The 26070-nt window shown below is 42.0% G+C and overlaps 1 protein-coding gene across 3 annotated transcripts in view; it reads left to right on the forward strand.

The window, feature by feature from the left end:
* The first annotated feature begins 2200 nt into the window (after window positions 1–2200).
* The window catches only part of SLC6A6 (solute carrier family 6 (neurotransmitter transporter), member 6), a 46435-nt gene continuing 22565 nt past the window's right edge, over window positions 2201–26070 (forward strand). The window contains exons 1-5 of one of the 3 annotated variants that reach the window (XM_009999289.1): window positions 2205–2240; window positions 4783–4848; window positions 21774–22013; window positions 22593–22727; window positions 24949–25183. In XM_009999289.1, coding sequence (XP_009997591.1) covers window positions 4794–4848; window positions 21774–22013; window positions 22593–22727; window positions 24949–25183 — 665 coding nt within the window. In that variant the 5' untranslated portion in view covers window positions 2205–2240; window positions 4783–4793. Of the gene's footprint in view, window positions 2241–4782; window positions 4849–21773; window positions 22014–22592; window positions 22728–24948; window positions 25184–26070 lie in introns of those variants that run through there. The other 2 variants (XM_009999291.1, XM_009999290.1) reach the window with 2 other exon arrangements.

Below are 26070 nucleotides of genomic sequence, written 5' to 3' on the forward strand. Positions count from 1 at the left end.
GTTCACTGTCACCCAGAATGGTCCCAGTCTCAGAGAACGCCGTGGCTGCCTGACCTGCGTTTGAATGCAGTCAATGGTTGAGCACTGGCATGGAAAAATTATGACACTGTGCCAAAATGTAGCAGGAGTGTCCTGCTTTTGGGTGCTGGGGTGGATAGACTGCCCGTAGGTAGGAGAGCAACTCATGCACCGAGCCACAGGGTTATCAGTGAGCTGGAGTGTAGTTAGAAGTTCTTCCTTTTTTGCTTCAGATCACATGGCATTTGCATTAGGGCGGGTTTGTCTGCCCGGAGAGCCTCGGGAGTATCTTGTCTTACAGCTAATTGTTGCAAATATTTCAATGGGTTTTCCCCAAATCGATACTTTGTCTAACCAAAACTGAGCTGCATCTTACGAGCTCCTGGCCGCGTCCTGTGGGCTGGCTGGTTCTAAAGGGGCTCTCGGATACAAACCTCCCAGCAGGCTGCCATGTTCTCCGGGCAGCCAGGCCCCTAAGGATCAATGAACCTCAAGACTCGTCAGCAACCCCCAGTTATTTTAATTTTGCCCCTTCTAGTTTCTCCAATGCCCTGCAGCGTTGCCCCAACAGGCAATAAGGTAACATTGCCCTGCTGCCCCTGTGGCAGTGTTGCCAGGTCCCACCAGTAAGAGGAGTTTTATAGTGTTGCTCTACTCAGTTTTTTGATTATACTGGCAAATTACACTGAAAAGATTATGCTGATTTGTTTCTTTTCAATTTAACCATATTACAACACATAAAAATGGATGAGAAAGCCATGGCAGTTAAAGCCTTTTGCAAGTAATGCTTATTTGATTGGTCATACTAATAAATTGTAGATCATTTAAGAAGTGCAGCTATGAATAGATTACCCAGTAGGATTAGTGGCTTCTTTGACATCTCACCACTAACTTAATTTATGTGACCAGAATGGATCAGGTTTATGTTTTTTAAAGCAATCCTATACAGTATTCAATTTATTCTGAAGCCACTCTGGGGTGGGGGCTGCTTGCAGGATTGGGTCTTTGGCATTTGGAAGAAATGCATGAGGATCAAAATGCAGCAAATTAATGTTTGTTGAGTTTCTTCCATACATGCTTATTTACTTGAATCCTCAGCTGTTGTAGTGCCATGGATTTAATTGATTTGTGCTAGCTGAGCATCATCCCAAGGCATGTAAACTCCAGGCAATACCCTTTAAATTGCTTTCAGTGTGGCTTATTGATGTAACATAATGTGGTAGAAATTGAGTGAAACTGCCACTACTGATTGTCCTTTCCCCCACCCCCTTAAAAGTGCCATTGGAAAGGCTACCATGCTGCCCATCTGTGCCTCTGAAACTGCAGCTCACGTGCTACAGCATCTTTTGGTTTTGTATCAGTCTCTCTGTTTGTTTGGGTTTTTTTGTTTGGTTGGTTTTTGGATTTTTTCAATGTGTCTCTATTTACACCAGCAAAAAGCCACTCAGTGCTCACCCTAAACCCTGCCCCAAGAGCATCCACCAAACCCACCAGCTAGGTTGATGGAAGGAGAGCGTGGATCAAAACCATGTCCTGCCTCCTGCACTGGCTGGGGGGTGGCACAGGGTGGCAGGAGGGTGGCTATTAAGACCCAGGAGCTGTTGGGAAGGCTGGTGCATTTTAGCAGTTGCTGGGTTTCCTGTTGTGGTTCACTGTCACCCAGAATGGTCCCAGTTTCAGAGAACGCCGTGGCTGCCTGACCTGCGTTTGAATGCAGTCAATGGTTGAGCACTGGCATGGAAAAATTATGACACTGTGCCAAAATGTAGCAGGAGTGTCCTGCTTTTGGGTGCTGGGGTGGATAGACTGCCCGTAGGTAGGAGAGCAACTCATGCACCGAGCCACAGGGTTATCAGTGAGCTGGAGTGTAGTTAGAAGTTCTTCCTTTTTTGCTTCAGATCACATGGCATTTGCATTTTATTTCACTGCTGCAGTGTAATTTTCTTGCTTTTGATACACAGAGTGAAACAAGTGAGATACTTTCTCCTGTTTGGCATTGGTACTATATTCAGTGTTTTGATGTTCTTCAAAATATAAGTTTATACTGACAAAATTCAGAAAACACTATGTATGATAACATTGAAACATGTCTGATTATCTTGCTAGACCTATTTTTTCCTTTAAAATATTTTTTTTGCCTTTTCTCTTTTTTTTTTCTCTCTTTTTTTTTTTTTTTTTCCAAACAGGAAGAGAAAATCCCTTCAGAAGAGACTCTTCTTCATGTAAGTGTTATTTATGCTTGTTTATGAAATTACAAAAGGGCTATAAAGCTCATTAAAACGTAAAAATACTGAACATTTACCATCTGTTCATAGAAACCAAGTATAGAGCATGCAAAAATAGGCTGTAGTTATACAGTAATAATGTTCAGTAACTGTTATCTTAAATCTCTCTGTGCAGTTCTTCTGTGCCTATCACTGCAGAATTTAGAAACCATTGGAAAGCACTTTGCAGACATTTAAGGAGCATGCCTGTAAAGTTGGTGTGTAAATACTGGAGGGATCATATTAAAGTGGTTTGCCACTTAGGAGACCCTAAGTGAGAGTTTGTTTTAGCACCCCAGAGTCCTTGAATCCCAAACCCTGTGACAAGAGTGAGCTTCTCTGCCTTGGATCCTACACAATCCAAGTTCTGCCAATAGAGCCATTTGTTTGCGTGCATGTGTACTAACTAGTGTGTGTGTGTGTGTGGGTAAGAGAGAGTGTGTATGTGTGTATTTGCCCTCGAATAGTCTGTAGGTATTTCAGGCCTTCTCTACAACCTATGGAGATACCCATTAAAATAAGAGTAGATGCCACCAGCCATTGGTGAATACTGTTGCAAATGTTTTGTGAAAGCATTTGGCTCCAGGCTGACTGCTCGGTCTGGGTGAACATGGTACAGTATTTTTCAGGGGACTAAGAAAGCTGCATGTCATAAAAATAGAACAATTTGGGTTTGGTTTTTTTTTTCCACACCATCTAGTGACTTGGTTTGCTTGCAGATTGTGGATTTGAAAACTCTTGAGCAGTATAGGAAGCAGTCTAGTATAGAACACTCTGCTCCGGTGTTTCTTCCTAGTAAATAAAACTGATTAAATGTGTTCAGGGGCTGCATAGATGAAGACTCTCATTCCCTTTATGCAAAACTAGCTTAGCAAGGAAAACGACTGCATTGTTCCCAATGCAGGACCTGCTTTGCATAACTTCCAAGCATGTACTGTGTCCAGTAGCATGGCAAGCCCACGAGCACTCACCTCAGGCTGATTTCCCATAAGTCAACTTTTTTGTTGTTTTGGTTTTTTTGTTCAATAACACGTACCTCAGAATTGCAGCACTCCATTATGCTTGCGTAGCAACTGCTGGTTAATATGTAGCAAAACGCCGTGTGGTAACAAATGTTTTTTTGCTATTGTTGAGCTGGAATGTTAGTTCAGCTTCTAGATAAAAGTGGCTTGCGCAAGGCGCCCTGGTAGACCATGATTTCTAGTGGCTTGTACGGTAGTTCTGTAGGCAACTGTGTTCTGCTTTTCCTCTCCCCTGTGCTTCCTTCATCTTCCATTTGAGCAAGGGGTGGGCTTAGGTACAGGCAGGGAACTGGCAGCCCTTTGCATCCTGCAAAGGACCAGTATGAAGTTTATATGAAGCCCGTTGCTAGTCAAGCATCTGTTGAAAACATTCTTTATTCTGGTTGTGTTGCGAGCAGAAATGTTGTAAGATGCTTTATTTAATAGCTTTAAACCACAAGTGTTCTTTGGCTGGTTTTATGGATATCATAAGACAACGTTTCCAATCAAAAAAACCAAAACAAAAAACTAAGTGAAGGATACCCCACGAAGGACTAAAGAATCCTCCTTCCCTGCAGCTGGAATCCTAACTGAGGCTAGCTTAAGAGTTTGTATCCTTGAGAGGGTACATAATCATTTTTAAAGGTAATGGAGAAGGAAGAATTCCAGAAGAGTTTTGATGATGACCATTTTCAACATTTGTAGCTCACTTTATTTCATTGTAGTGTAGGGAATTCAAACCTCTTGAAAAGCCTCTGAAGCACATGTTTCCCAGAGATTTTAAACGGGTAATAGTGCTACAAAACCGCCTTTCAGGGAAGAAGCTCCCAAACAGAGAAGAACCCAAACAGATGGACCCTACAGCAGTGCCTGTATGGTGTCTGGAAACTGCAGAATAAGTGTGCAGTGCAGATCTGAAGGCTTTTGTCTGGATATTTCAGTATCACAGACAAGTCATCTAGAGCTTCCTAAGACAAATACATATACTCCAAAATTAATGAATAATGAAACGTTTGTGGTCCAGAGGCCATTTGCGGTGCTGCCTTCCATCACCTGCTGTGGCTTTTCAGCAGCTAGTGGCAAGCTTTGAGCATCAGAGCCTCTCTCTTCTGGTTCTGTGCATGAAATATTACTTTGACTCAATAACTCTATTTGTGCCTGTCTGTGCATTGGCTCCCCTTGGCTTCTTCAGCTGTGTGAGTCTCCAAAAGCGTGTTAAGCTCCAGGGGTGGGAATGGCAGGATCGTGAAGCATCCAGGACAGGGACCTCTCCCAGGCCCTGTTCAGAGGGGGTTGACTCCTGTGGCGGTGAAATCTCAGTGGGGATTAACCCCTCAGGACTGTAGCATGGACCGGTCACCATGACAGGAGGTGACCAGTTTGAGAAAAGACTCTTTGTGACAGTAACCAGCCATATGTAGTTGTAATGATAAGAGAGGGACCGTCTTATTGCAGTCACTTTGCGACAAATACTACCACAATTCATTACTTTCCATCAGTGCCTCATCCTATGGAGGAATCACCACTGCCCATCTACATTGAGGAGGGGACAGAAGTCCCGATTGGTGAGTGCAGTTGGATGGGATTTTTTTAAGGGGGGGTATAATGGTACTTGGGTTTATATTCCTCACGTTTGTGTATACCCATTTGTCATTGAAAATTGTAAGGCCTGTTGCAAATGTTTGGGGATTTTTATTTTACTTTCTTGATGCAAGTGTATTTTAGAGCTCCTGAGAACTATTAAATACTGCTAGTGTTGGTTTTCAGCTAATCATAAATCAAAGCACATTAAATTATGCAGTGACATGAAAAGCTTCTGTGCAGAATCTCTTAACACAAGGCTGGGGAAGACCAAGAGTATCACAAGAGGTAGTTCCCACTTCAGCCTTTGACCTTGGTGTTGAGATACTCAGAGTAATCTGCCAGCTGGGTCAGCAATTTTTGTCCTGCTGACACTGTCCTGCCCAGCACCCAGCAAACTCACGTTGCACACACCACTGAAGAGCCAGAAGTGAGCCAGAGAGGTTTGTCCTTCCCTGCGTTGCACATCAGAGTGCTGCACACCCCACTTCTGAGCTCTGGTGTGCATGTGTTGTCACTACAAGGGTAGTTATTTAGGTTTGGGTGTTCTGGGTTTTTTGGTTTTGAGGATTTTTTTATTAGTGTTTTGTTTTTGTTTTTTAAATAAAAGAGCAGTCTTTCAGATAACCCACAAAGAATGAGAGTAAAAGATTAATAAGCTGGACTGTGGTGATCTCTTTGGGCTGTAGAGACCTGTGACTGCAGCATTTCCCAGGGTTCCTTCCTTATTCAGCCTGTTTTCAGTTGTATACAGTGTGTCCCTCAGCTACCACTTTGGGAGTCTGCCCTGTTAGGCAGATGTGTCTCTTCAAATAACTTTCTTACTATATATCCTGACTTTTTCCATTCTTAAATTCAAGCAATTTCTTCTCGTCTCACTGTCTTTTGAGCTGGATTAACTACCTTCCTACACACAGTACCTTGGAGGTATTTATAGCTGGATCTCAGCCCAGGAGTCTTCTCATTTATAGAACATATTAATTTAGCTCTCTTACTCTCAGATAATTTTTATTGTCCTTATTTGTATTTCCTTTAATTTTTCTATCTTTTTTCTAGTCTGTGGAGACTTGTACATCTCCTGCTTTATCCACTGTGGATGTTTTGGCTTAGTATTATGCTGTAGATTTCCTTATCATTGCCTCCTATGCACACATCCAGAATTAGCTTAGTCTTTGACACTTCTCCTGTATCACTCAGTAGTATCACACAGAGAAACTCTCACCTGCAATCACCTTTGAGTCTGTCTTGGTTTCATGGCTTCCCAGCTAACTGCTCCTCAAGCAATGTTACTGGTCTCCTGAGATGTAGGGCTTCTAGCACTAAATTCCTATCCTGTTGCATGCCACTTACTTATTTTACCCAGGAATTAAGACAGTGTGCCTATGTATTTATTTATTTATCATTTACATAGAAGTTATTTTTTTATCATAAATAGAGCAAAGTACTTACAATGGTATATTTTGATACCTATTGCAACTCTTCTCTGTACATTACTCCAGACTCTTTTCCCAGTTCCAGCATCCTTGTTTGCATACCTTCCTTAACTTTCCCTTCCTCTAATTATAAAAGTTCATAATGTAAAAGCTGACAGGTTTAGCCTTCTCCTTGTCTTAATTTTGGACCATTTCTCATTACACAATTAGTATATTCTTGCTATATGTCTCCTATGCATGGCACAATGTGGTCTTTCCCACAGCAGATCATCTTTTCCTCACTTCTTCTGGGACTGTAGTCAGCTCAACATCAGTCCCCTCTTGTAAAACCACTGAGACTAAGTTCTGTCATGGCCCCTGGGATTTCATCTTGTCCTTCCCAGTGCACTAAGGAGACCTGGACTGCCAGGACATTGGTACCTGCACCAATAAAAATATTGTAAGGCTGATAAATTACAAAACTGGCTAAACAAACAGAAAAAAAACCCAAGCCAACAAGCCAACCTAAGAGTGAGAAACTTGTTTAGAGGATGTTTGTTTGGTGCTGTCATTAAGCAGGTTTGTTGGATCAGGCTCTGAAATGCAGCAGTAGCTGTAAAATGGCCCGGCTGGGTTGGGAAGGGCATCGTGTTTACTTATTTTAAATAAGTATCTGGACTGTCAATACAGGAAGCTGTGGTTGAGGGGGAACGAGTGGAAAAAATAAATGATGCAGAGATGAGAGCAAACCACAAGCTCCAAGTTTGGCATGTGAATGCCTGACATGGGTGAGGGCTTTTATAATAGTTGGATACAGTGTAAATCTAAATCGTCAAGCTGGGGAGTCTGCTGCAGAAATAGGACCTGGCTCTCAGTTTTGGTAGTACTTTCCACCGAGCTTAGCAGCAGGATCCAGATCCAGGGTGCCCCTTTGCACCTGTATAGACCAGAATAGGAATAAAAAGAAGTCCTCTGAGTTTAGGTTGATGAAGAGTAACAAGCAATGTGCTTGGTTAAACAATTCAGCACAACCATCATTTACTTTTAAAAAGCTGTTTGGAGAACTTAGCTTATTTCTTCATCTAAACCACATTTTGGATACTGTTCTGGCCCAACCCTGACTGGTGATGGTAGATCGCTTTGTAGCTTCCGTATTTATGAAAAAAAAAATAGAGAAATCAGTAGGTTTTTCAAAGTCTAAATTTAACAACCCTAATTATTTCAAGCGATTTAAAAAGGAACATAAATCTTGCTTGTTTATTACAGCTGCTTCATGAAAACAGCAGCTACCAATAACACCCTATAATGAAAATCTAGCTAGCACTGTCATGAATTAACCAACAAGAGAATGAGTGTATGGCTTTTGGAAAAAGGCAGCATTTCCTCCTCTGGAGAGGAATGTCTTTGCATTGTGGTGAAGGTGGTTATTACCCAAATGCTGGTTTCATCTTGGGTGAAATGAAGACATTAGCATTTCTACACAGACTAATATCACTTCTGATTGGAAGAAGGTCAGAGATCTGTTTATTTTTTTAATGCATTTTGCACTTTTTCAAGCACATTCCTAGAGGAAGGTAGGTAAACAAGATGCAACAAATACGGTAATAAATCAAAGATATTTCTGAGGAAATGGAGAATATTTTGTGAGCACTAGCAAAGAATCTACAGAGTAACAATAAAAGAGCACAGGTCAGACCCTGGCAGCCTTTGCTCAGACACAATTTCAACTGTCTTCCACACGATTAAACAGTTCAGGAGAAACAAGGCAAGGATATAAGCAGAGCAGGTTGTTATTCATCATTGCCGTTCATGTGAAGGTCACGGCTGCATTCCCTGATCACCACTTGAAACCTGTTGTTCTAAGCACTGAAGAAAAAACAGTCCAAATTTACATTTTGTACAGGAAAAACCCAGGAACAAAATATTTGTATTTGCAGTCATTTTATTTGGCCATTACAGAAGATCACCAAGGGAATTGCTTCCTTGGGGATCAAGGAGCAATAGACCTGTAGATTGAGATGTTTGTTTCTGTTATTCCTGCTAGGTTTAATAACTTAGAAGTTATTAAAACTTAGCTTAAAAACTTCTACATTTAGTAAGTTTAATACCTATTAAATTAGCTGCAAAGACATCTAAATTCAGGCTCTTAATTTTTAACTCATTTACTTCAGCATAGCTTTGCTGATTCCAGCAGCATTTCTATTGCTTTATCGTTGTATAAACAGGATCAAAGTCAGACCCTCTTTCCCTTTTGGGAATGACTCCTGCTGACCTTGAAACCTGTGGCACTTCTGCTGTAGGTTTGAGTCCTACATGGATAAAGTCCCAGTGGGCTGGTTCTGTTTACTGATCCACTTTACTAATGAATACTCTTGGCTTCAGTGGACTTATTTCAAAATTATGCAAGTGTTACGTAGATGTTGCCTGTATAGGATCCTACATAGGACTCCTCCAACACCCCTCCCCCCATTAAACCATCTCAAGATGATGGAAAGCTCCATTAGCACTCTGAAGCCACATTCTCTTGGTGACTCACAAGTCATGGCGTAGCCTGGTCTCATTTGCTTAATCTTGATTATGGGAAATGAATATTCTTTTAATTGCACACAGTTTCTTCTTCTGCTGCTCAATCCCTGCTTTTAAGCATCTCTGATGTCTTATTGATGATAAAAACTGGATTTCCAGTCTACCTCTGCTCTTGGGCAGACTCACTGAAAGATAGATGCTTTGATTTACTTTTTTTTTCCCCTTCAATAAGAGCTGCTTCATAGGCAGGTCGAGCATAGGAAATGCACCTTTCCCAGGCAGGGAGAGTGTTTGGCACCTTCTGGAGAGCTGGCTCTGTCTCTCTGGGAGGTTGCCTGCCTTTGTGAGAGAAGAGAACCACTTCTGTCATATGCGCTTCAGGGTTTGCTCTTTCATGGGGTTCTGGCATATGGAAAGCTTGATTTTTGCCAGGTACTGAGTGTCTTCTGCAAGGCATTGAGTGCCCTCCTATCCTTTGCAGCCAAAAAGGAGTTGATTGCTCTTGGCATCAGGCAAATCTGGACCCAGAAGACCACAGGTAGTATTTACCAATTATTTATGTGCTTTTGCATGCCAGAGGTTGTCTGAATTGATTCCCCTAGCGTACAAGAGATTTCAGGCATTAATGACACTTGCCTGCCACTAAAACCATTATTTTGTTTTTTAAAAATAAAAATAATACAATAACAAGCATGACATTTATTGCACTGCCATGGGGACATTAAAAACACCCCAAATTAACTACAGTCCAAGTAACTATTAGCTCTTTAGAGCTCTTGGAAATGTGTGAGTTACATACCCTGAATGAGCACCATATGCCAATTTATTGTGGCACAGTGAGTCACAGGACACATTGTGGAAAGTAATAACTGCTTGGCACGCATTGTAACTTTCAGTAGGGCCTTTTGTTTGGTTTCCTTAAAGGAACCTGTTTTTACTCTGACAATAAAATGAGTATTGTCTGATATGCTGCCACCAGGGACTGTTGCTTATTTTGTACTTAACCTGGAGCTCACCCATTTGTCACTCACCTTCTGTATCTTTTCTTTCCAACTACTGGCATTGCACACTTGCAGTAACAGAATATGAAGACTGGGCCTTCCATTTGGTATTGTCTTGTCATTTTGTGTTAATCCTCTTCTCCCTTCACCTCCTCCTCTTCTTTCTTTGTTCAATAGGGAAATTCAGATTAGTTATAAGAAAAAAATGTTCATCCTGAGAGGAGTGAAGCAGTGGGATGGATTGCTCAGAGACTTCACAGTCTCTCCACTCTTGCAGGTTTTCAGAACTTGACCAGATAAGGTCATCAGCAACCTAGTCTGATTTTTGATGTTGGCCTTTCTTCGAGCAAGAGTCTGGGCTATATGTGACCTCCAGAAGCCCCATCTAACCTAATTTATTTTATGGTTCTGTTTAATACCCAGTACCAATTCAGTCACTCTCATTCATACCAGCAGAGAACAAGAGTGACCTTCTGAAGGTCAGTGAAATGACAGAGGTTTTACTCCCATGAGATTGAAATCAACACAGAAATGGTAACCTCAGATGAGATTCATTAGTGAATTTTGGGTATCCATGAAAAAAGCTGGAATTTTTACCAGGATTTCATTTGAAGTCTTCAAATCTTCATTACATGCCAACTAAAATTATCAGCTGAAGATTTTAATTATACCAGGATAATAAATAGTTTAAAAGTAAAGATAATATTTTTTTTTTTTCTCTTACAGTTACAAATCTCATTCTGTAGCAGCCTTGAAGAGAGCTTTGGGGTATTTTGGATTTAGTGAGTCACCAACTGCCCTCACTCTGCCGTTATGTGCTGGTTTCCTCATGCGGCTGTAACCACGTGAGGGAGTTAATGCTGCACAGAGCATCTGCTCCTCAGCTAAATGCCTTCCCAGCCCCACAGCTGCCTGCCAAAGAGCCTCTGACGTGCAGAAGAATGTCTGCAAGCTCTATAGGGTAGCAAATTTTCATGGGTTGGCCCATATGGTGGCCAAAAAATGTCCTTTGTCAGAATAGTGTTGTTTTCATTGTGCCAAAAGAAAGCAAAACCACTCTCAGATTCACCAGATCAGACTGGGGAGTTGCCAACAATGATCTAGTTATTATAGGAGGAAAATAAAAGAAAAGAAACTCCCAATTGCTAGGGGAAAGAAAAACAGGAATAGTTTTTTAGGGTTGCTCTTTCAAGTCTGCCAAGATAAGATGATTTTTCTCCATATCTCTGCTTTCTCAACAAGAAGTATATTGCTTGTGCAAGCACCTTATTTGAGATCAGGCTCTGTCAAAAGTAAAGTTTACAAATGTGGCTACTGCAATGGTTTGAGGAAAGACTAAATATGAGCAACCAAAAGCCTTTTTTGTCCCTTTTTATGCAAAGCAGGATTCTAAAGTCCAGATTTAACAAGACAGACTTGCTTTCATAAAGTTTTTGTAGTGGTTGCTGTTCTTCATCTTCTGTAACCACATCAATTCTCTCTCCTGCTACAGATCCTCCTCAAATGATGTAGAGGGTTGCTCTTTGAAATGCAAAAAAGATGGTGACCCATGTAGAAGGAATATAGTAGTAGAAGACACTGTTGCTTCCTAGGGCTGAAGGTCCCTTCTTCATTCTTCTTGCAGTACACAAGCTATAGATTTCAAGTCAAATTTAATACAGGTAATATTCACATGAGGAATTTAAAGCAATGCATCTGACTTTGAATCACCCAAGCTTCTGCTTCTGCAAAATGATCAGAAATTCCTGTAGCTCATGGATGAATCTCTCTTCCTTAAAATAATACAGAGAAGTAAACCAAAGGAAGTTCTCTCACTTTCTACCATTAGTTTACATAAGGAGTTGTTTTTATGGCTATCACAGCTGCTTGTCACATGCCCATCATTTATGGTGGAACTGCAAACAGTTTCCCACCTGCCTGTAATTATTTTTGTGCTCACACACACACAAAAGAAAAACCATTGTAGTCATGATTACAACAACTTTGGACATTAAAGGTTAATGTGCCACTTTAGTATCTAGTGTAAGCATGTTCATTTAGATAAAATTGCACTAAGAGAGATCCTCAACTGTTCAGCTTTATGGACTACATCTCTGAACTGGTCAACAGGAGCAGTTTAAGTTTACAGTAGTCAAGGTAGGGCTATAAAATCAACCTGCAGTGAAAACCAGCAGCTGGCATTTGTTTGAAAATATGAGATGGAGGAAAATACTCAGGCTGTTCATGTATTGTCATGCTGTATTTTGGGAGGCTTTGCTCTTCTGCAAAAACCAACAGGAAAGCAAGTGCCCACAGCCTGTGGGACTGACATTGGTATAAAGGTAGGACTGCAGGTACTAGTTTCTTGTGTTTGAGTCAGCCTTACTCTTATGAAATTTGCTTTGGAGCCAGCAATTTCAGAGTAAATTTGGTGGGGCTTTTTTCCAAGTAGTGTGTGAGATCAGGGTTCTGTTTGTGCTTGGTGTGTGCTCTGCACTTTGCAGACCGTGGTATACCAAAGTGGTTTATATGTTTGTTTCCTTGGAGAAGTGAAGTATTTGTTCTGGCCCTATTTGGTTTTCATATCTCTTGACATAAAAATGAGCACAGCTTTCCATATATGAAAGCTGATACCAGAGGTCTGTGGTAAAAGAGAACTGAAAATACACCTCTGACTGGGAATCAGCCTGAATCATGTGGTGTTTAAAAGCATGTTGGTGTAGCAGTCAGTACCAAAGGTTTTATTTCCAAATCAGACCTTCAAAACAGGTGGGTAGTGATAAAAAAAAAAAATAGTGTTTTTTTGATCAACTAATGCCCACTGAGAGGTCTGTAGGACATAGTGGTATTCCTTCTGAAATGCCCCCCAGGAGCACAGTGGGTGACTCTGGCCATGGAAGCTCAGAGGATGGAGCTGCAGCTGGAGATGGAGCCAAGTCTGTTCTGGGATTAAACAAAAAATGCCAGTGTCCAGCCGTGCAAGCCAGCACCTGGCACCAGCTGCATGAAAGCAAATAAATACCATAGTGTCTATGTACAGCTCCACTTTTTCTGTGTGTTTGTGTGAAAGTCTACAGTTCACTGGCCTGTTTTGCAAAGTTGTGCTCACTGTGAGCTGGTTCATCAATTTTGCCACTTCTCTTTTTAGCATATCCTCTGCAGAAACCCCTGCGCTCAGTTTGGCTCTGCCCTATCAGTAGTCTTGATTTAATTTCCTGTGTGAAACTTCATATGCTTCAAGTTTCTGTTCCAGGTTTTTTTTAATTTTTATTTTTTTCTTGAAGGAAAGAAAACAACAGTAAATTAAACCTCAGGGTGCTTAGGGATTCTGGCTGAAGGCCAGTGAGCACAGAGGGCTGAGCACTATAGTCCCCCGAGTACCACGGTGCGGTGCTAAGGGTTGTTGCTCCACTCTAGCTCCACATCTTAGAAGTCTACAGTTCATTTCCATCACATCTCATATTTTTGCTGATAATTACTGTCAGCATGAAGGAGAAGTTAAGACTGAAATAAAAAGTAGTTTACTCACCATTAGGTTTTAGAGCTCGTGGCTCTGTCCTCAGGGCTTTGTAACCTTCTCAGACTTTATAGCCTGTAATGGGGCTAACTGCTGACTCTGAGCATGTAATAGCTGTTTTCCTGGTACAAGTTGGCTGGCAATTTTCCACTTGTGGTGCCGTGTTGCACAACTCTACCTTCCATTAATGTATTCTAGAAAAGAATTAGATGTGATGCAGCTGGGGCACAGGAACAAAGAAAAAGAAAGAGGATTGTTTTCCTTCACCCCGATGGTGTTGGGATCTAGGAATAAGGCACCGCATGACATGTTTAAACAGCTGCCACAGGTGGGATAGAAATCTGTCCTCAGTTATTGTTTATATTAGGATGAATGGATAGAAGCAATAAAAACACAACTCTGGCTTTGTGTGGAGGTGGCCTAGGCAGTTATGGCAACAGCCTGGTTACAAAGCTGATCAAAGCCATTACTGAGTATGGAAAGCAGCATTTGTTTTTCCAAAAACATGTGATCTTTTACATATATATGGTTTTTACTTAGTTGTTGGAAAGCATACTGAAAAAGTACACTAATCTTCAGTTAAGGGAAAGCCCTGAACACTGCCAATGGTAAACTCAGTACATTTAAGGCTGAATTTATAATTAGTTGAAAAAACAGTTGAGAGTGATTCATCCCCAAAGAAAAAAAGTTTCTTGAAATAATGAATTAATCATTTTATTGTACATTTGCTTCACAAAATGACTCATTTTTTTTCCTCTTCTCTGCACTGGGGCACTGCTCATTTACCATAGCCCAGAGATTGTTCTCTGACATGAGCATGTGCTTGAAGTGCCTTGCAGATGTGTCATGCAGAATCAATATGTTATTAATCCCATGTGAAAAATTCAATAGTCACAGTGCACACCACTGACTATTCAAGTTCATAAGCTTTGTGGTCTCTAAGTGTTTTGCTTTTTTATAGCGAGACAAGGGGCATCACTTACAGATTTTGATGTAGTTTCTTTGGGGCAGTAGAACAAGTTTTATTGACACCAAGACTTGCTAGAGCATTGCAATCCACTCAACAGCAGACCTTCAGAATCTAAAACACAGTATGGAAATGTTTGCTCATTTAGTCAAAGGTGGTGTAACAGTAGAATACAAGGTGGTTGAAGAGTCAAGGATGTCTAAAGCTCACCAAATCTTTTTCAAAAATGCCCATCTCACTTGGAAAGCCACTCCCTTGCCACAGCCTTTGGATATACTCCTGCATTTTGTTAAGGGCCCTTTCTTAAAGGCAAGGGAGAGAGGTGGTGTCACCCAGTGAACTGGTGTTTTTTCACTATCATAATGGGAGAGCTGGTATAGTGGAGGGAGGATTCGGGGGGGCAGCAGGAAACTGGTGCTTCTTTCCAGCCGATTGCCAGTCAGGAGGCCATTAGCTGGCACACCCGGAGACATTAAATTAGGTCAGCAGTTGGCTTCACGTGGACAAAACCAAATGTTCTCCCACACATAATTACCAGTACAGTGTCCTAGAGAAGAGCAGTTTCCCTTCATTCTCTCTGCCTCCAAAAACCCTTGTTTTCACTCTCTGCTTCCCTGTTGTCCAAGGCATAAGGGTTGCATTTGAGCCTTCTTTTTTGAGGATGAGACAGAGCAGAGGAACATGGCTCTCCAGTGCTGAACACTTGATTTCTTCCTGGGATACAGCAGATGCTGTGCCCACTGAAGGGCTTCCATGGGATGGAGTCATAACCAGTATGACACAGTGTGCCAGTCCTCTGCTTTGCTGCAGCCCATGTTTTTCCTTGCTGACCACAGTGGGGGCCAGTGAAGCCCTACACTGTCTTCCTAGGGAGTCAAACTCCATCCCTCTGGGGCTCATCTTCACTTCAGCCTCTGTGTTTAGTATCAGGGTTATGTTCCCTCTGAAACTTATAGAAATTTGTGGATGTTAATTCTCCTTTCCTACACCCTCCACAATAGGAAGGCAGGTTTTAATTTCCTCCCATTCTGGGTTTAGTTGTAACTGCTTTGTTCTTTCACAGAAATAAGTAGAACAAAATAAGCATCTAAAGTATTATGTGTCTTCAGATTTTCTGCTGCTGAAATCTGAGCAAAGATGCAGGATTCTGTAACCACTCTGCACTGTGACATGGTACCTATTTGAAGAGCATGAATGGAAACACCAGTGAGAAAAAAATATGTGGAGAAAAAGAGAAACCTTTTGTCTAGACCACAACTGATGAAAAAGAAATTACTTTAAGCCCTGGGCTTTCCTTTCAGAATAGACTTCAGCTTTATAAAGGAGTGCATTTAGCTCCAAGAATTTCAGGAGCAGATTTTCCAGTCAATCTTAGAAGACCAAAAAACATGTTGTATTGAAAGAAAAGGAAAGGGTGAAGGAGTGAGAGTGGAGAGGGTGAAAGTTGGAGGGAACGCTGAGAACGAAGAAAGGGCAAAGGGATAGATGTTTAAATAAATAACCATACCAGGGAAAAGCAATCAGAAAAAGAGGCATCCATTAAAGACAAAGAGAATAGTGAGATGTTGTTCAGGGAATTTTTAGAGGCATTTTTTAGCAGAGGAGAGGCAACGTGTGCAATAAAGGGAGTGGTATTATTTCTCAGAAAACGCAGGTACCTTGTTCAATGAAGCAGAAAGAACTTGGATATGAGTTAAGGATGATAAATGAAGTCAGGTGCTCTTTGGGTACTGGTGTGGCCTCGAGGGTTGCCAAACATAAAGGCTTTTTCTTCTGCAGATCAGAAAGACTTGCACTAAAGCTGTAAGTTTGATCAAGGGGCTGTTTATTTTAATCATGTATTGATTGGCTTAACCACACTGCTCCAGGAGGTAGAGAAAGCTGTCAACATCAAGAATTACAGCTTTCAAAGTTCCAAGTAATCCTAGGAAATGAGCCAAACATAATAAATGCAGTTTTATTTGGGACCTGATCCTACAACTGTTGAAATCAATAGCAGCTTTTCCATTGCTCTCAGTGAGAGTGGAAGCTGCTTAGTTGAAGAGCTGCTCTGATCCAGCAATCAGGGAAGCTAATTTTGAAATATTCATGAATATGAATATAAAATAATTCTAAAAAGAGCTAACCCACAAATAGTTTGGCAGACCTAGGGAAGCTCATTTTTTGGAGAGGTTGGCTTTGATTTCCAATATGAAAAAAAAAAAAAAAAAAAAAGGCAGAAAAATAAGAGAGATGGTAATGTCTAAAGAGGTTGTGAGCTTAAGTAGGGTTAGAAAAATTAATTATAATGGGATGAAGCGATTTCTGTCTTAATGGCTTTTGAAAGATGGGGAGGAAAGAGCACTGAGAAGCTCAAGACATACAGTCTGCACAGGCTGAACTTAGTTGAAAAGAGTCCTTGAAAGCAAATGTAGTGGTGGTACACATCATACTGCAAACATAATCCATAAAATCAGCAGTGGAGCCATATGGTCATTCCTTAGGCAGCATTCCCATCAAGGTCAGAGGCACTCTGAGTAAATACTTTGCTTTTAGTTTTCTAATGGAAGAAGGATCTAGAAAACAAACATTCAGTTATTATACTAGTCACTGATTTAGTATGTTGAATATCTATTCAAAGTTCATATGCATTGACCAAAAAAGAAGTAGCTCCTTTGCTGTGGTTTCTGTTCTTCAGGCCCAAGACAGGACATGCATTTTTAGTGTGTGTAAATATTTACAAATGCGTATCTGTGTGGACAGGCAGACTTTGATTTTCATCTTTCCATCAGCATTTGTGAAAGGACTGTTTTGAAGACTTGATTTTTAAAAATAATTAAGTGAGGTAGCATCCACAATTAATATGTCCTCAGGGTTCCTCCTGGAAGGTGTTAACCTGGTCACTTGTCTGAGGCTGTAAGAAGCTTGAAGCAGATCGTTACTGTAATCCCAAAGCAGAAACTGAACAGTGTATGTTCAGATGTGTAATCTGTGAGTTGTCTGTCAAAAAAAAAGTCAGTGATTCAGCAGTAATGTGAGTTGTGTCTGTCCTGCCAACCAGCAGGTTCTGTCTGTGCTGGTAGCCTTCCCCCATCTGCATCTCATCGTCCGATCCCTCTGCTCAGTGTGTCCTCCTTCCTCTACCCCTGATTTTTTGCATGTTATGAAGGATTATATTTCAATGCCAGTATTTTTTTTTAAAGGGTATGGGTTATCTGTGGTGCAGGCTGTACATGCAAAGATAGATAGGATTGCTGTAGCACAGTAGATGGTCCAAGCCAGGCTGGCTGTGAACGTGCTCTCCTTATGGCTTATCTTGTGGTATTTTCAGCTGTGCATCAAAGGTTTATCAGTCACAGGGGGCAGCAATAGAGCTCGGGTTATTACAGGGGAGTTTCACATGAGGGAATTTTTGCACCAGGTGTGTGATTTTCCTGCAGGAGGGGAGGCCTTGAGGTGCTCTTGGCCGTACTGGGGAGCAGATGCTTGAGAAGCACAAAGCACCCATGTTTGCTCCCTTGTTCTATTTTTCCCCAATTTAGAAGCATCAGTTCGACAATGGATAACTTCATCCACAGTTAATTAGGGTTTATACCAGTGTACAGGAGAACAGATCCTGGCCTGGCCCAATCTGCATCCTTTCTCCCCTTGCTTTAAGAACAGGCTCTAGCTTTTCTGCTGGACTCAGCCTAGTAGCACACTGTAAACAGCAGGCTTAACTGCTGCTTTTTAGTTATCTGTATCAAGTTCATCAGATGAAGCCAGAACTTCCTGGAGCCAGCCAAAGCTTCCTGGAGGGGGTACTCTCACAGGCAGATGTGGCTCCTGGAAGGCAGATGTTTGGCTCTGGGAGGCAGACATATGCCTCAGACTTGGATCACTCCTTTTGGACTGTGTGGTTGTAAGAACATTTTCTTGCAATATACTTCCTTGGGGGAATCAGATGGACTTAGATCTCAGATACCATCCCCACTAAGTGATACAGTAAAAATAACCTATTATTCTCTGTTTCTGACCTGGGCGGTGACAACATATTGTTTCAGCATCTCTGTCAGACTATTTCCCTTAAGAGCCATTTTAACCTCACCCAGTGGGACATAACTAAAGGAAATGAAACTCCAACCCCATTAAGGAAAAAGACAATGCCTTTCACTAAACAAACTTGATTTTCTTGGCTTTTCTTCGCCAAGGAGAATCGCCCGTACCCCCCACCCTTGCAGCCTTTGTAGATAGTTCCTGTAATTGGGAATGGCTGGGTGGACACCAATGGTTGGCAGCAAAGGGGGATAAATCCAACATCCCTTGAACGTGACATGAGCTGGGACCGCAGTCCCAGGTGGCTGCTTAGCGTCAATTCCTATGGTATTGGCCAACGGTACGTGCCTGCCAGCCACAGCTGCTGACCCTCCAAACACAATGGAGGTTTTAGCCAGAAAAGACAAGAGTTACACAGAAAAGCTGGGCTGTTACCAGTTCTGTGCAAGCGTTGGGTAGGTATTGAACTGTGCCACATCAGCGAGAGCTGGTGGCTTGCAGCGAAGTCGTGGTGGTTCGTCTCCTGGCACCCGCAGGCTGAAATGGCCACCCCAGAAGTGTGACCTTGAGGATGTGTCATTTAGGGGCTAAGGGAAAAACCACGATCCATCTTCACACTGCAGCTAAGGCTGAAACAAAGTGTATACTCAGTAATTCAGTTTTCAAGCATGGCCATTAACTTGGGGTGTCTTAAGACAAATTAGAAATCCTTTTTAAAAATGCAGTTCCACAGTTACAAAGTTGGAGTCCGCAAAGGCACATTTCACATATTGTGTGCAGGCAATTAGGATAAACCACAGGGTGACCTGCTTGTCCCAGGGAGTGTTAGAATTTACAGAATACAGTCAATTGGTCAGGCTTACAAACTCTGGGTAGACCTGAGTAACGCCTGGGTCAACGGAAATTCACAGGCAGGAAGGTGAGAGCTGGAAGAAAAATAAACTCTGTGCTGCAAGATAAAAGTAGACTGCAAAAAAATTGCAATGCTGGAAGACTTTTTCATTTCAGAGGTGGCTTAAGTCCCTGGGTACCAGGTTTTGATATGTATTTGTGGTATCTCCAGTATCAGTCCCAGTGGAGAACAGTTAAGCTCCTGTTTCAAACTTCAATCCTGCAGGGATCTGTAAACATTTATACCACTCTGCCATGTACAGCAGGTTCATGGCTGTCCCAGCAGCTCACTGAAAAATTGTCAGAAAAACAAGAGTGTACCCTAAACACCAGGTGTGAGTTACCCTCTTACACACTTTCATCCTCTGTTGATTGAGTAACCTCTTTCCATACCCTCTGTGAAGAACAGCTTCCTTGAGAGGAGGCAGTTTGAATGCCCTCCATTCCTCAGCCCAGAATATCTTGTTGCCTGATGGTTATGACATTCTCCTGCGAGATCAAAGGCAGGGATTCAAGCAACACAAATAGCAAATTAAAGTGAAATCAGGCTTTCTCCCTGCCTAGTTGCTGTTGCAGTGAGAGCAGGACATCAGCTACCTCGTAGCAGTTGCACCTACTTATTTTTGTTTTTCCTCCCCCAAGAGATGACTTCAGAGGATGATGCAGTGTGATACCTGTTCGGGGCTTGGAGTGAGATGTGACTGACCAAGGGAGATTAAGGCTACTGTGAATTCCTCTTGCAGGTCCCTCCAATAATCTCCGTGCCTACCTAACACTAGAAACACGAGTTAGTTATTGTGAATTAATTCCCTGAAGCAACTAGGTGCCTAAAGACTGTGATAGAGCTGGCCTAACCATTTTTTATTCAGTTGGTACTTTATGTCATACCACGTCCCTACCAGCGATCGATAGAAGGTATTTCAGAGGAATATATGTCCTGCCCTCATACCCCTACAGTGGGGGGTGATGATCCCTCACCTTGGGACTTTCTCCTTCTATGAGCTCTCTCTGCTGTTGACAAGGAGGTATTGCAGTTGCTCATATCACCTCTGTGCAGTCAGCACTGTTGTTTTTTTTTTAAAAAAACCACACAACTGAAAGTCATAACAATTAACATTGTGAAGATTAGAGTCTCTCCTTAGATGGTCTGATAGGCAACTGCTGTTGCAGCAACTATAATGCCAAGGCCACCAAGATGTCAGTGGGGAGAATATTGAGCTGCTGTGGTTGGCAAAAGCGTGTTGGCCTTCTGAAACTTTCCTCAATGGATGGAAAGACTTACAGGGACAGTGATGCATATCTATCTCAAAATCATGCTCAGATTAAAAACTTCCTGCAGAGCTAATGTCAACTCATGTTTCAGGTCACTGCCACAAGCTCAATCAGGTTAGAGATCAAAACCAGCAAACAGGTACAAGGGAGCTTGCAGCTATCAAGTGGGATAATCTGTAGCATGATTTTTTTTATGACTGTGCACCCATAATGGCATGTACAAGCAGGGAATGGTTGTGGTCTGGAATAAACTTGCTGGTTTGCCTGCTTCTGATGAAAATTTCACTTGTTTTTCAGTATCAAAACACGATGCAAAAATAACTGGTCAGATCCAGCCAAAGTCTCTTGAGTTATGTGGGGCATAAATTGGTCTCATATGCCTGAGAACTGAGTTAACATAAAAGCTACAAGTTATTCCTAAATTGTTTTCATTAGGAAACCCTGGGTAAAAAGGTACTTCTTAGGGTAATTCTTTCTGTTTTTATTGTTACACATACAATATGGTTTTTGAACACCATAAATTATATGTAAATTATAAAACCAGCTATGATTTAATATGCTCTGGGTTTTGCATCAGGTGACTCGTGCCACTGGTTCTTGAATTAACTAAGGAGCCATCATTCTTGGCAAACTCTTCAATTGCATAGGTGCACATAAGACAATAATTGAATATAAAGGTTTATTTTTTTCCCTTTATTGATGTCAAGGGAAGACAGTGCAGCTATGAAAATGGAATAAACTGCAAAGATTCTTTCAGTTCCTAGAGGTTGCTTAGAACAAATGACTTTCCATTCTAGTTTTTATGAATGTATAGTTTTCTGAAAGCTTTATAATACTTCAGGGAAAGGAAATGGCAGGCAATAAATGATGCAGGAAGGTTCAGGTTATTGGGAAACAGTGGAATGGGTTTCATCTGGAAAGGTGAGAATGCTAAGTGTATTTCACCTTAAATGTTTGAGAAGGGATCAGATGCAGTGATTTGTACCTTATTATGGGCATGGAAAAAGCATGAGACCCTTGTTCAAACATTGTGTGCAGGTGCAGTTGTGCAGCCTTCATACATCTTTTGTCTGCAGCCAGCAGGAAGGCAGAGGTGCCAGACCTTTGCTGTCCCTTCCATTGCATTGGCTGCAAAGAGGTGACCACAGAGCCCAGGGGTGGTGTGTCTCCCCTGGTCAGTGAAAACAGCAGATGTATTTTCATATCTCAGCTTGATTAACACAGCTGATTTTATGGAGCTGAGGTTTGTTAAACAGTTCTTGCAGTCTCAGAGAGCTCTACCAGTGACGACTGTTTGATAAACCCTGTGTATTTTCTTCTTTCCATCTAGAAAGCAAAAATATGGCGACAAAGGAAAAGCTTCAGTGCTTGAAAGACTTCCACAAGGACATCCTCAAACCTTCCCCCGGCAAGAGCCCGGGGACACGGCCCGAGGATGAGGCAGAAGGAAAGCCACCCCAGAGGGAGAAGTGGGCGAGCAAGATTGACTTTCTGCTGTCGGTGGCTGGAGGGTTTATTGGCTTGGGCAACGTCTGGCGGTTCCCGTATCTCTGCTACAAAAACGGCGGAGGTGAGTGCTCCTGCTGCAGTCTCAGGGCTGAATCTGCCTGCCTCACACTGCCTCTTCTCCAGGGCCTTCATCCAGCTTTTAAAAAGAGTAATCACACATCTGCTCTCTGCCTTCCTCACCACCCTTCAGGAGAGGTTGTACTAATTAATAGTTTTTGCTAAAACTTTGTTATGGGAACACAACAGCAATTTACAAGTAGAGGCTGCTGAAGTTTTTTTGCTATATTACTTCTGCAACTGAGCCTGAGTTTCAACCAGGAGACATGCTATTAATAGAGACCAGTAGGATTTCAGACCAGTGGATTTCAGAATAAGAGATTTCTGAGCCATGTGAAACTGTTGTGTGCCTAAACCCATTGTTGTTGCAGGCTTTCACTTTTAAAAGGTAAGAAAATGCCCTTTCCAGCTTCATACACTTGCAGAGTTTTAATATGAGCAAAAATGCCCCAGAATAAGTATATTATGTACTGACATTCAAATATGATTCTTTGTTTATATATGTCTGTTAACACTTTTTTAGCTGTCTTGTGTAAGGTCACTCTCTTCATCTTAATTTTGTACTGTTCTATTTTCTCATCAGGTGCATTTCTTATACCTTATTTCATTTTCCTGTTTGGGGGAGGTCTTCCCGTGTTTTTCCTGGAGGTGGTGCTAGGACAGTATACCTCTGAAGGTGGAATTACATGCTGGGAAAAGATCTGCCCTATTTTCACTGGTTAGTACATCTTGTTGTTCTTTACTGCTTAAAGACACCTCCATAAACCATATGCAGCAACACTATTCCCCTCATGTCCATTAATTCAGCTATTTGCTGTAGTAATTGAGGATATGATATTGGTTCCTGGAAAGGTAGAAGTCAGAGAGTCTGAAGGACAAAGTAAGGTATTGATTTTGATGCTATCATCTTGTTAACTGGCAGAACTGCTGATAAGCAGGAAAGCAATTGCATATTATGCCTTAAAAAGGCCATCACATATTTTGTTCACAGGTATCAGAGAATGTGTTGGTTTGGAAAGCTAGAGTCTTTTACTTGTCTTTATTGAGAGCTTCTTCAAAGTATTATTCTGGTCTGGAAAGCAAATTCCCCCTGCCAAATGAAAGCTTATTGGTGTTGTCCCTCAGTTACTAATACAAGCCAAAACCTGGAGAGCATTTTGTGGTAGGATTTAGGAGCAGGACTTTCATCATAACTGAGCAGGTCCTGGCAAATGGGCATGTTGGTCTGGTGTTATTCAAGCACCTTTGTCAGAGAATGAAGAATCACTCACCACTATAGAGTGAAAAATGAAGGACAGGTTAGAAAAATCACCAAAGATGCCTGTCTTATGTATGGATTTCCCTTTACAGCCGGACAGCACAGGCAGAATGATTTGGAATAATGACACTAAATAGAAGGGCACTCTTCAAATCCCATTTGAAAAGAGTGGGCACTTCATGCTGACATGACTCTAGCTCTGCTGCTGTTGCTGTTCCAGGCATCTCTCTCCCCTTATATCAACCCAGGCAGAAGTGAAGAGTGTGGCTCACACTCCTGCCTAATACTCAGAAAGCTGCTGAAATTGATGTAGCTGTGCTGCCTTAGCTACATTTTCTTCCTCCTCCTCCCATTTTTGTGAAGCCTTTTATTTTTTGAGGAGGAGGGAATGTTCCTTGTTTAAGTAGCAGGAGTCTCCTGGCATCCATTAAGAGAAATTGTAGCTCTAATAATGTGACTAGCTATATATCCTAAGTGAAAGGCAGCTGTACAGAATAAATAGCACTTGCTCCAGTTATTTTCACCTGGCATAAAAATAATCTCTGGTGTAAAGAATCCTGTTGCAATAAGTTTTGAAACTGTAAAATATGAGGCAGGTATCCGAGGTGCTGGGGTAACCATCAGAGTGATGTTAAAGGGAACCACACAGGCTTTTCATCCTCCTGTAAGAGAGTGCTCTAAACTTTTAAAGGAAATATATATTTTTTTTCCCTTTTATTCCTGAATGGCAAACTTTATGAGCTTTTTGGGAGTTAACATTCTATATACAAAAAGATTTTCAGAAAATGGGAATTTTTGAAGTCCTTTCATTTTGTATTTTAAACAATTGTGACTGCTTCTGACTTCAGACATGGTACGAATCTGCTGCTGAGCTGGGAGAAAGATACCAGACTCAGGAGGACAGTTGTGGTATTTCATCAAAGCCTGCACTGGAACAGCATGCAGCCACCTCCTGAAGTTGTGTAGGACTCACCCTTATCTGCCCATGACCCTGCTTATGAAAACAAACAGGGAACATTTTTTATCATCAAATATTGATAGCAGAGTTAAACATTGATCTAAGTAACCGTAACAGCTACAAATCCCATGCTTCCTTTGCACAAGTGAAATTGGGGCAGAAGCAGCAGCTTTCACATTGACAGCTTTGGTGTTTTTGTTTTTAACTCATTCAAGAACTGTCTTTTTTTGTTGTTCTTTTTTTGCACATAGGCTGAGCTGAGCCAGTCGATAAGTGTGAGTGGTGCAGGGGCTGCCAAGCTGAGCTGCCTCCAAGGAAGCTGGCTTAGGGAACAATGTGGTGAGAATGATGCTGCCCAAGTAGGTACCTAAGATGTGAGATGGTGTAGCTCCCAAAGAAGCAAAGCGTGATGCCTTGACTTCCTTTTAATAAAACTTAAAGTAGCCAGGTTAGCGTTAACTTGGGTAGACATCCTGCAGAGCTCCCCTCCAGTGTCAGCAAACCACAGCCAAAAACTCAGCCCTGAGGGCTACTGCTAGTCAGAGGTGGTGGCAGGTCTGTGTGATCAAGTTGAGTTGAGTTGAGCTTCCCACAGTGTGGTAGAGCAGGATACAAGTCCGCAAGGCAGAGGGAACAGCACTAGCTCCACGAGAGCACAAGGCATCCTCGCAAGAAGCGGCTGTCACGTCTGTGTGCATTTCTTTTCTCTCCTCCTCTCGCCAGGAATTGGTTATGCTTCCATAGTGATTGTGTCCCTTCTGAATGTGTACTACATTGTGATCCTGGCCTGGGGACTCTACTACCTGTTCCAGTCGTTCCAGAGCGTCCTGCCATGGGCACACTGCCACCAGAAGTGGAACACGCCGACCTGCGTGGAAGACACTCTCAGGAAGAACAAAACCCTCTGGATATCACTGAATGCCACTAACTTCACCTCTCCTGTCACAGAGTTTTGGGAGTAAGTATCCCTTCTTTTTGGTGTCACCAGGGTGACATGCAGGAGGCATGCAGGAGTGGCATGCAGGAGGTCAGACCTGAGATTTTATGGAAGCCCCTTGGGGAATGTTAAAAAGGAAAAGAAAACCGGGTGTCAGTTGTTTGACTGGTGTTCGCTACTGGTTGTCATCCATCCTGACACAGCCTGGCAGTGGGGGAAGGTGTCAGATGGGTAACTGCAGTCATCTTAGAGCTTACAGGGAGCCCTAAAAACCCAGTGTAACTTCTGTATTGGAAGAATATTTGTTTTCTTCTTGGTTGGGATTCCCTAAATGCAGCATGAGAACAGAAAGAAGTCACTTCAGATGCCCTGATAGCATGGATGTGGAATGGAAACAGTGGCAAATCATTGTGGTTGCCTCGGCCTCTTCCCCAGCCATCAGCTCTTGCAGTGCATTTTGTGAAGCTGTTACATATCTCTTATTAGGCTGACAATACAAGGCATTGGCCTCACTGACAGAGGTGGTCTAGGGAAAGGTGTTCCTGCCCATGTAGGGGGTGGGAACTAGATGATCTTTAAGGTCCCTTCCAACCCTAGCCATTCTATGATTCTATGATTTTCTGAGTTTTAAATTACATCCCATAAGCTGATTTCTGAATGGGTACGGCCTCAAATCTCTGTGTTTATATAGGCACCAAAACATAGCAGCAGACATCTGTAGGGAAGCCTAAATCCAAAGGATCTACAAATAGCTTATGAAGAATTTTCTTTTCCTTGGCTTGCTCAAATGGCAATTAAGAGTAGAATTAGTTTCTGATCCAGCTTGGCTTTTTCAGCATGTTTAAAGTCCAGTTTGGTCCCTGATCAACTTGTACCTACTTCTCTATTTTTAAAAAAGAAGTGTCAGA

Source organism: Chaetura pelagica, unplaced genomic scaffold (genome assembly GCF_000747805.2).
Source record: "Chaetura pelagica isolate M959 unplaced genomic scaffold, ChaPel_1.0 scaffold316, whole genome shotgun sequence".
NCBI lineage: Eukaryota > Metazoa > Chordata > Aves > Apodiformes > Apodidae > Chaetura > Chaetura pelagica.